This window comes from Crocodylus siamensis, chromosome 2 (assembly GCF_052110815.1).
Source record: "Crocodylus siamensis isolate JL-2025a chromosome 2, ASM5211081v1, whole genome shotgun sequence".
NCBI lineage: Eukaryota > Metazoa > Chordata > Crocodylia > Crocodylidae > Crocodylus > Crocodylus siamensis.
In genome coordinates, this window is record NC_143396.1 from 237096571 (window position 1) to 237107923 (window position 11353).

The following is an 11353-nucleotide window of genomic DNA, read 5'->3' on the forward strand; positions in this document are numbered from 1 at the left end:
AGGGCTGAGTCCCCCAGGCAGCAGCAGGCTCTGGGAACATTTGCACAAAGCTGTGCACTTATCTCTACTGGCCTGGTCCATCCAGTCCCAAGCAGTATATGGCCCAGTTGCCGCTGCTTCTTGGCTGTGCCAACTGGGCCAGGCTTGCTGCATTCCGAGCAGCACGCAGGGAAGCAGCGGCTGGGCTAGCTTTGCTGCATGCCACTTGGGATGGGACAGGACAGGTCGGCACCGACAAGGAGAAGCAGCGGTTGAGCCAGCTGAGCCATGTGCCGCTTCCTCACATGCTGCTTGGCACAGGCTCAGCCACAGCTTTGACCCTCTGGTGCCAACCCATCTCAAGCAGTGCAGGGAAGCAGCACATGGCTCAGCTGCCACTTTTCTCCTTGCTGGTGCTGACCTGGCTGGGCCCATCCCAAGTGGCACACAGCAAAGCCAGCCCAGCCACTGCTTCTCTGCATGCTGCTCAGGATGCGACAGGCCCGGCCAAGTCAGCACCAGCAAAAAGAAGTGGCGGCTGAGTTGCATACCACTTGTGACCGGCCAGCAGAGGTAAATAGAAGCTGCGGCTTTGCCACATGCCTCTCAGGCCTGACCAGGCCAGCACCGGGGGGCGGGGGAAAGAGCTGTGGCTGAGCTGGTCCCAAGTGGCATGAGGTTCAGCCACCACTTTTCCTCGCTGGTGCCAACCCAGCCGGGCCTGTCCCATCCTGTCCCAAGCAGCACACAGCAAAGCCGGTCTAGCCACAGCTTTACCTCGTGCTCAGGATGAGATGGATCCAGCTAGGTTGGTACCAGTGAGAAGCAGCTGAGTGCGCATGTACCTGCCATTCCCCGTGGCCCCCGGTTCCACATCACATCGTCCCTCCCCATGCTGTTCCCCGTGCCCCCCGCCCTCCCCCCCCCGGCTGCAGCAGTTTCCCTCTGCCCACCCCCTGCTTCCAGCCTGGCCCAGGAAGCACCAAGCACCTGGCCACTGGGCTGTTCCAGCAGTCCCCCCACAACCCCTCCATCCAGTCCAATCTTGCTTTACTTTCCACTTGGGGAGGGGAGTTAAAAGAAGCAACTCCAGGGTTGCAAGGCCAGAAGCCGCAGAGGCTTCTGGTTTGGGGCTGAGGGTGGGAGGGGAAAGGGGGTGAGGGCTGGGGGAGGGGTGGAACCAGGCTTGCCTTACTGCTCAGCCACAGGCTTCTGCTGCTGGGTCCTGTTGCCACTGGCTGCCCATCATCTTTGGACAGGCAGTGAGGGGCAGATAAAAATAATTTTCTAAATTTTTTAAAGGCCTTGCCGGCCATATAGAATAGGCTGGCAGGCCAGATTTGGTCCACAGGTCGTATTTTGCCCATCCCTGTTATAGACCCTGGGGCCAGGAGCCCAGTGCTTGGAAAGCATCGTGGCTGGCTCCAGGTTTGGTCAGCGGATCCTCAGCCAACCCACAGCAACTAAAATAAGAGGGAGCAGGTGTGGCAGTATACCCAACCCAGCATGCTCAGCAGTGCCCCTTCAGAGTCGCAGCCACCCACCCAACTTACACAGCAAGAGTTGGGAGGAAAGAATTCTTTGTTAGCAATTCAAGCCTCTACCTTACAATAACATAGAGAAGTGGTATATCTGCCACCACGCAAAAAACAAACACAACAACAAAACCCCAAAAACAAAACAAAATACAACATAATGGGGATGTGTTATTCTAAGATAAGAAACAAGCAGGGAGGGAACGGAAACAAGCAAAAAGTCACAACTCGCTTATTTACCCAACAAAAAATGCAATACTGGCTCCTTCTATTTTTCACCATAAGATGTGTATGTGATTTATAAAAACACAAAGAAGATGCCATGAAAATTTCACTACCAAAGGCAAAAATCAAGCCCAAGTTAGACTTATTTTTATCTTCAGCCCCTATACACCAAATATATTGCATGTATTTGGCTAGAATATTCTTTTAAGATCTTCATGGCAAGACCAGTCATCATGGAAAAAATAGCAACATTTTGGTCTTTGAGAAATAAAGCACATATTTTTTGGTTTTTTGTTGGTCATATTTTGACTAAGAACACTAAAAACTGCCAATATATCACAATACAAATCTCCATATATGTTGCAGTACTACTGTTAGAATATCTTGCACTTTGAGCCATGTGGTTCAACTGGTTTGCATATGTCAACTGCGATTCATATGAAACTTTCTTTCACACAAATATAAGCCAAAACTTTTGAGAATGAGCAAAAGCTGTGTTGTTCTCCATGACCCATTCACTATCATCATCAAGTACAGTCAGCTGAGTAAAATCAGTAATGAAGGGGAATGTGTAAGCTAATGGCTGATGTAGTACAGTAGGAATATCGCACCGGAGAAGTACATTGTCAGAGATTGCCATTTGGAGCCACTGTAACACAACTGTTGCCAAGCCAACGTTAATTGGTTTGCAGAGCAGGTGCAAACAAACCTCCCTGATCTCTTCTTGCTGGTCCAACGTACAAGTTATCGCTACAGTTAGCCTCAGCAAGGTATAACTGTGAAATGGAGGGTGATTTTGTGCTCAACTTCAGGTAATAATAAAATCAACATTAAGAGTTAGAATCATGTATGATTCTTCAATACCTAGAGTAGACACCATACATACATACAAAACAACTTTAGCCTAATGGTTGCAAAGGGAAGCAAACAAACAAGATACAGTACAAAGGAGGAATCAGCTACCTTCAATGCTTTGTGGACCCACTAGATTCATAGCCTGATGTGCTGGATATTCTACTCGGGGTCTGGCAATGCCCAACTGTTCCATAACCCCGTGTAGGAGCTTCTGAATATCTGCCTCAGAAACCCTATCACCGGTCCTGGAGTTATGACTTGAAGCCAAAGCCGATCCAAATGCCACCAAAAATACCATGTTATAGAGCATCATGGTTGTCATTCTGGTGGCCATTTCCAACCTGTAAAAACAAAAGAAATAAATGATAAAGGAAGGAAAATACAGCATGAATATTTGTAACAAACACGTCTGATCTTATTACAGCTTCCAACTTCAGCTAGAAAGTGCTTTACCAGAAATGATGCATTTAGGACAGCAGGAATCAGTGAATTCTCTGCATAGTGTTTATTCATAATATTTCACTGCCTTCATGAAACAAAATGGTCTCTCTCAAAATCCCTAGAGAAGCATCAAACCAGCGAGAGAAGATTCTCATGCCTGGCATTCCCCCCATCCCCTACTTAACTCAGTATTTTGAGGTGCTTTATAACGCCTAAGGAGGAACACAAAGAGCCGTGCCCCGCTTTTCAAATGTCCCTTTGGGCTTATCCCACGAAAGGCTGTGCTTCCCATCAGAGAGGGGCCTTCACGGCCTGGTTTCTAGCTGGACTGGCAGCCTCCGCACCGTCTCCACGCACCATTTTTCCCCGACGAGAACAAATGCGCTTCATTTGCTCCCCTCAGCTCCATCCCTCCACACGGCCGCTGTCTCAACCAGGCGCACAACAGTACTTGTCATTTCCTCGCTGGGGCTGGGGTTAAGCAGCCCCTTTATCCTCCGGAGAGAGGAATGCGGGTCCATTAGCACTGGGGGTGGGGGTGGAGATCCCAGTGCCCCTTGGGATCAAGCCCACCTACCCCTGTCTGAAGGCGGAGCCGGGGCAGAGACCCGTTGCGGCCTTTGCGGTCATTTCTCCCGCGCCCCACAGAAGCCTGGCCTGGAGGCGATCCCGCCTGGAAACCTCCGTGTGCGGCACGTCGCAGCGGGGCTCCCCGGGGAGTCCGGCCCGCGACCCCCAGCCCGGGTACCACCACTCACCGCGGGGCCGAGATGCGGACGAGCCCGAGCAGGCGGCGGCGGGCGGGAGTCATCCACGCGTAGTCACAGCCCCGCCCCCCGCCCTCAGGTGCCGCGGCAGAGCCTCCCCCGCAGCTGTCCTAGCGACCGCGGAGCAGATGGGAGGAAGAGGCCGCCGGCTGCTTCCTTCGTGACACGTTCACAGAAAGGAGGGGAGCCCGCTCCCGCCGCTACAATTCGTCCGTCAGCATTTCGATTTTAAACTCGAAACCTTCCTCGTCCTCTCTGCCACATGCAGGGCGAACACAGGCCTGAGCTGCTCCGCGCGGGAGCCGGGGTTTGCTCTCAGGGAGGCTGCACCAACGAGGATGGCGTGCAATGCTCACTTTTCTTTGAACAAAGGTTTTTCTACCTTAGTAGAAAAACCTATTTTACTAAGGTAGAAAAATCTTTGTTCAAAGAAAAGTGAGGAGCATTGCACGCCATCCTTGTTGGTGCAGCCTCCCCGTTTCACGGGTTGTATACTCAGCTGTATAGTTGTATCCTATACATGGGGCACACGTAGGAGGGACAGGGGAGGACACATGCCCCCCTGAGATTGGTCGACACCGACGCTGCCGCCAGTGTCTGCAGGTGGTGGCCACCTCTCCGCTGTGTGAAACCGCCTGGGGGGTGGTCCCTGCTCACCCACCCTCACTGCTGATGTCACCAGGTCTGCTTGCAGACAGTCCCCACTCGCCACCACCACGCCACCACCTGCGGGCAGTCACCATGCCCCCAGCCTCAGAAGGCATGAGTCGTTCATGATCCTATACCGCTGTGAGACTGCAAATTAAGCTCACACCAGAGTACCAAATGCAGAAGATACTGACCCTCCACTATAAGGGAGTTAAGAACATTCCCTAAAAACATCTGAGAGATCAAGATGTCAGGCTTCATCCCCTCCCTACAGACTAATTTTGTGGACTATTTGATCTCTCCAAACCATGAAGGCACAATCTGGCTCTATATTGGTTAGCAGATTGGAGCTGGCATTGGGATTGTGTGTCATTATGTAGGTGGCAAGAAGTACAATTTTATATCACACAGCCTGAGCTGGTTAAGGATTTATGGCTAATTCTCCATACAGAATTAGGAACCAAGGCGAAGGCAAACACTTATTCACAGTAAGTAGAGGAGGGAGACACCCCCCCCCCCCCAGCCTTTTGATAAGATATTGTTTTCTTGATTACTTTTCCAAGAGAAGCTTCCAAGTCTGCCTCTTGAGTTAAATCCTACATGAACAAAATAAATCAGGCTCCAGTCAGGCTTTTCTACAGCCACTTTGTGTGATTCTCTGGCACTGTGTGCAATGATTTGATAGCATTAAAATCTGTTCAAAGATTTTGAAAGAATCATAGAAAGCTAGGGTTGGAAGGGACCACAAGAGATCATTTAGTCCAGCCCCCTGCTCAAAGGAGGATCACCCCCAGCTCAATCATCCCAGCCAAAGCTTTGTCAAGCCTGTTTAAAACTTCCAAGAAGGGAGCTTCCACCACCTCTGTACAACTTGCTCCAGTGTTTTATTACCCTCCTAGCAAGAAAATTCTTCCTAATATCTAACATAACTTCCCTTGCTGCAACTTGAGGCTGTTGCTCCTTGTTCTGCCATCTGCCACCACTGAGAACAGTCTAGCTCTATCCTCTTTCAAACCCCACTTCAGGTAGTTGAAGGCTGCTATTAAATCCCCTCTCAGTCTTTTCTTCTCTAGCCTAAATAAGCTCAGTTCCCTCAGCCTCTCCTCATAAATCATGTCCTCCAGTCCCCTCACATTTTTGTTGCACTCCACTGGACTCTCTCCAATTTGTCCATATCCTTTCTCTAGTGGGGGGCCCAAAACTGGGCACAGTACTCCAGCTGTAGCCTCACCAGTGCTGAATAGAGGGGAATAATCACTTCCCTTGACCTGCTGGCAACACACCTACTAATGCAGCCCGGTATGCCATTAGCCTTCTTGGTGACAAGGGCACACTGCTGGGTCATTTTCAGCTTCTTGTCCATTGTAAGCCCCCCCCCCCACGTCCTTTTCTGAAAAGCTGCTGCCCAACCAATCAACCCCCAGCCTGTACTGGTACATGGGATTGGTCCCTCCTAAGTGCAGGACTTCTCACTTGTCCTTGTTGAACCTCATGAGATTTCTTTTGGCTCAATCGTCCAATTTATCTAGGTCACACAGGGTTTCCCCCCCCCCCCCCCCCAGTGCTACTGGGTGTCCCTCAGTCCTCCTGCTACCTCCCAGCCCCACGTATGCAGGCACAGACACCCAGGCAGATAAGTGCGTGAGAAAGGGTTGGGGTGAGGCAGCGGAAAGGGAAGGGGCTGCAGAGTACAGACTGAGTATGTCTGTCTGGTCACAGCAGGGACAGGGGGGCGAGGGCAGCGGTGCCTCTCTGTGGGTCACACACACACATATACACGCACACACACACACACTGCCCGGCCAGACCTAGGGGCCGGGGGTTAGCACGCAGTGGCCACCCCGCCACCACCACTACTGCCACACTGCTTTGCCATGGCCAGTCACACACGTGTCTCTGTGGGCAAGTGGTGTGGCAGCACTGGCACAGGACTGTGACAGTGGTGGCTGCCGCATGCAAGCCCTTCCCCCCCTCCACCATCAGTACCCTTCTGCGGGCTGTACACACAGGAGAAGGCTCACACACAGCAGGCACCACCACCACTGCCCCATGCTGCCACTGCCACGCTGCTTGCCCACGGAGCCACATGTGCAACCAGCTGTGGCAAAGCAGCGTGGGGCACAGCAGTTCCAGCAGTGTGGGGTGCTGGCTGCCACTGCATGCGACTTCACCTCTTCCCCCCCAGCCAGACAGTGCATGTGTAGCCCGCAGAGGGGCACCAGCAAGGGGGTGGGGGCTCAACTAGCTGCAGCAGCATGGGGCAGTGGCTGCTGCCATGTGTGAACCCCAGGAATGAACAGGCTCCAGGAATGAACAGTGAGCCTGATCTAAGCCTTGGGTGTGAGCCTCAGGGCCTGCCCTTACCCTTCTCCCTCCTGCTCTGGGCAGGGCTCAAGGTTTTCCTGCCCTTTTTGCAATTGGCTCTTGCAGGCTGGAACTCTACCAGCCCACAGAGCTCTTTGCAAAATTGAGACATCCATGGGTTTCTCTGCTAAAAAGGTAAAATCCATTTTTTTCCTCCGAAAAATAGGAAATCTGTGGTTTTCTCCGTGGAAAATAGGAAACCCAGATCCCTGTTGATCAGGTATGACTTGCCCCTGGTGAATCCATGCTAACTATTCCTAACTCCCTTCTTTTCCTCCTCCAAGTGCTTAGAAGTGGATTCCTTGAGGATCTGCTCCATGATTTTTCCAGGGATTGAGGTGAAGCTAACTGACCTGTAGTTTTCTAGCTCCCCCTTCTTCCCTTTATGGGCACTACGTTTGCCCTTTTCCAATCATCTGGGACCTCTCATCACCACCATGAATTTTCAGAGATGATGGCTAATGGCTCTGCAGTCAAATCAGCCAACTCCCTCAGCATCTTCAGGTGCATCCTGTCCAGCCCCATTGACTTGTACACATCCAGGTTTTTCTAAGTAGTCCCTAACCTGTTCTTTCAGCACTGACGACCGCTCACCTCCTCTCCAAACTGTGCTGCTCAGTGCAGTAGTCTGGGAGATGACCTTGCCATTGAAGACTGAGGCAAAAAAACAGGCATTGAGCACTTCAGCCCTTTCTGCATCCTGTCACAAGGTTGCCTCCCCGACGCTTTCCCCGATTCTCTTCTTGCTACTGACATACTTGTAGAAACTCATTACCCCTTCACAGCCCTTGCTAGCTGCAACTCCAATTGTGCTTTAGCCTTCCTAACTTCATCCCTGCATGCCTGAGCAATGCTTTTATAGTCTTTCCTAGTTATTTGTCCACATTTCCACATTATAAGTTTTCTTTGTATGATTCTTCAAAAAAATCACAAAAAGCTCCCTATAAACGGCACATTTAAGGAAAAGTGGTATTTGGGCTGTGGCATTACAGGCCTAGTATTCACGGGATTTTGGGGGGCAGTAAAATCAAGGCTTTTGGTAGAATGGTGAGTACTGTGGTCCTTAAGTCTGCTCTGGAGTTCCCCATGTGCGCTAACTGCAACATCTTGATCATTAATAGCATTGTTCCATACTGTTGGTTAGTATCATCACAAGCTAAAGCTGTATGGGACTTCTTTTGAAATACATACACAGGTTCAATATTTACGCTATGCCAGCAAAAGTCAGGAAACCATCCTTTACTACTGGTTGTAGCCATGTTGGTCTAAAGACATAGGCAGACAAGGTTCTTTGGGTAAGTCTATCTTAACACAGGGGTGGGCAATTATTTCAGCTGGAAGGCCACTTACCAAGCTAAATTCAGGCCTGCATGGGTATCCCTGCCTCTTGACAGGTGACCTGCCCGTGGTCACCGTCTTGTGACCACAAATCCCGCCTCCTACTCCTGACCTTTGCCACAAGGAGTCCCCTTCTCTTGCCCCCAGAAACTCCTTTTAGGAAGGGTTTTTGCCACTGGAACCAGAAAAATACCAAATTATATTCTAAAAAATAAAACATCTACTACAACATTCATTAATTTGATTTCAAAAAATAATTTTTGTCCCGAGTTACCTGCATTTGTGTTGTGTACATAGAGGTGATTGCATAATAGCTCAAAATGAAGTCTTACTCCTGTATGTTGTGGGGAGGATGGGGCATAGGGGGGTGGGAAGCTGTGGATATGTGGGGTGTGAGGGAAGGTGTGGGGGGGTTGCAAAAGCATGTGGGTATGTGGATATGTAGGAGGGTGGCTGGAGTATGAGGGGGTGTGGGTGCATGTTTACAGTGGGATGTGCATGTGGGACTTGCTGTATGAACACACACTCCGTCTGTCCCTCCCTCCTTGCATGTGCATGTACACATGCTTTCATCACTTCCCTGCCTGCCACAGCACTCCAGCACCCCATGGTTTCTGGCTGCATGGCCACAACTACAGGACTCAGCAGGAACCGGTCAGACCTGGCCCCGAGGACTCACGCAATTGCCTGCAGTCTTCCCCTGCCTCCCCCCACCCTCCCCTTCCTATCTGAATTTCCATCCTGGGTGGAAGGAGGTGGGAACAGCCCAAGGGTTCCAGGCCAGAAGCCTCTGCTAGGCATGTCTTCCGGGGGGAGGGGGGGGGCAACCTGTAATATCTAATCATGGAACCCTAACTGAAGAAATATCAGATTTCATCAAATCCATCCTAAAACCTTTAGTCACCTGAAGGTTTTCCAAGCCTCAGACTTTCTATGAAAACCTACAAACATAGACCATCTTCCCAGCCATACTTTCCTAGCCATCATAGATATTACCAGCTTATATATCAACATCCCACACTGGCATGGCATCCAAGCCTGCCTTGCATATCTACGCGAGCAAAACAGAACAACAGAGTTCAGATCTAAAAGATACTACCCAACTTATACACTTCAACCTTACAAACTATAGCTTCGAGTTCAATAACAAACACTTCCTCCAGACCATGGGTAATAGAGATACGCTGGTCCCACATTGGATCGGCACCAATATAAGGAAAACTGACAGTACAGGCAATCGGCTTGTATGGACCAATAAAGTCGCTGATAAATGCCCTGTGCATACATGCAGTCACAGCACAGCACAGCACACAGGTGGCCAGGAGCACAGCCAGGCAGTATGGAGTAGTGGGCTCTGGCTGGTAAGTCTCTAGAGGGAAGGGGCATGAGGGAGGTGGGGGGCAGATCAAGGCCCCCCCCCCCCCAGGGAGGGATGGGCTGGGGCTGGGGCAGGAGCAGGTGCTGCACAACCGGGTCATCCAGGGGGGGTGGGGGGCAGCATGGGAAGGAGCCACCACTGCATGCACCCTGGGTGGGCATATAACCCTGGATCTGCATGCAGTGAGGGCAGGCTGGGGCTAGGGTACCACCAAGCTCTTCCCAGCCAGGGGTGCTGGACCAGGCTGCACTCAGGGTGGGCAGCAGCAGTTGGGGGTGGGGGGAGGTTACAGCAATCTTTGGCATGGCTGCAGCCACTCCCATAGCCCGGCCCCCAGTGCCACTGCCTGCACCAAGTGCAGCCTGGCCCAGCCCCCCTCACTGGGAACAGTCCAGTGCTACACCCAGCCCCAGCCTGCAGTGGCAGCCCGCCCTGCCCTATGTGCAGATCTGGAGGCACACCCTCCATACCCACCCTGGGGTGAATGCAGTCATGGTAGCCCCTCCACCCGTGCTGCCTGGATGATCCCTTGCGGCTGTCCCACTCCCTGCCCTGGCTGTGCAGTGCCTGCTCCTGCTCCAGCCCCATTCCCTCACCACTGGGGCCTCTATCTGCCCCAACACCCCCACCCCCAACAGGCTTACCAGCTTGTTGCCATTTTCCACGTTGTCCGGCTGCAGATAAGAACCAGATTACTATTGGCCAATACAGCTCTTTAAAAAACAAAACAAAACCAGCCATTGGTATCATCTCCAAAAAATTCTCTATTGGTGCACCCCTAATGGTACAGCTATGGGTACCAGAGTGGCCTCACAGTATGCCAACCTTTTTATGGGCCACCTGGAAGAATTCTTCAAGAAGTACATCAAACCCATACTATACCCAAGATCAGAGGTGGGCAAGATATGGCTCGCTGGCCACAAGGTCCTTCAGTCCCACCTGACTGTAGAACATCCTACCACCCCCCACCTCCAGGGGCGCAGTAGGGCTGGGGTACTTCGCAGTGGGGCTGCTTTTCTCAGCAGCCCAGCTGCTGCCACAACCCCAGCCCCATGGTACAGACAGAGACCAGCATGCAGAGCCCTGACCCCGCATAAGCCAGCTCCAGGCTTGCCTGCCTGGGTTGAGCAGAGGTAGTACAGGGGCAGTGGCAGCACCCCAAGGGCCCCTCTACTTCACTGGTGCAGCTGCCTGGAGCCTGCACGGGGCTGCCCTGCATCTCTGCTGTGTCAACTCTGGGATACCCCATGGGACAGAAGTGGCAGCGAAGAACACATGCAGGCTCTGGGTGGCTGCACAAGAGCAGTTTCTCTCCCACATCATTGCTACCAAGCCTGGGCCCCAGTACCTGCTCCCAGCTCGCCTGTCTGGGCTAAGCAGCAGTAGCGGTAGCAGCACTGGACAGAAAGTTTGTTGCTCGGTGTAAGGAAAGCAACCCTTCCCCCTTGCCACCACCAAGCAGTTTTTGGTGCAGTCGCCCAGAGCCCATACTATACTGGGCTGCCTTGTGGCTTCGTCACCACCACTTCTGGGCTGCCCTGCAGCTGTTCCGCACCATCACCGCTGCTATGCTGGGCAGCCTGGGGGCAGCGATGATGGACCCACAGGACAACCTGGTGTGGCACAGGCTTCAGATGGCCACACCAGAAACTGCCCAGTGGCAGTGAGGGGGCGGGGCTGCTTTCCCCATGCCGAGCAACACATTCTGCCTAGTGCTGCCACCACTGCTGCTCAGCCTGGACAGGCAAGCTCAGAGCCAACGCAGGGGTCACGGCTGCATGCATGTGGGGACACAGCACTAGCTGGAAGGAGCCGCCCAACAC

The 11353-nt window shown here is 52.2% G+C and overlaps 1 protein-coding gene across 4 annotated transcripts in view; it reads right to left on the reverse strand.

Annotated features, from left to right (window-relative positions):
- The window catches only part of SCG5 (secretogranin V), a 74545-nt gene extending 70597 nt beyond the window's left edge, over positions 1 to 3948 (reverse strand). Inside the window, exons 1-2 of one of the 4 annotated variants that reach the window (XM_090033503.1) lie at positions 3794 to 3947; positions 2703 to 2935 (exon numbers count right to left, since the gene is read on the reverse strand). In XM_090033503.1, coding sequence (XP_089889629.1) covers positions 2703 to 2935; positions 3794 to 3846 — 286 coding nt within the window. In that variant the 5' untranslated portion in view covers positions 3847 to 3947. The other 3 variants (XM_090033502.1, XM_090033501.1, XM_090033504.1) reach the window with 3 other exon arrangements.
- Between the last annotated feature and the right edge of the window lie 7405 nt (positions 3949 to 11353).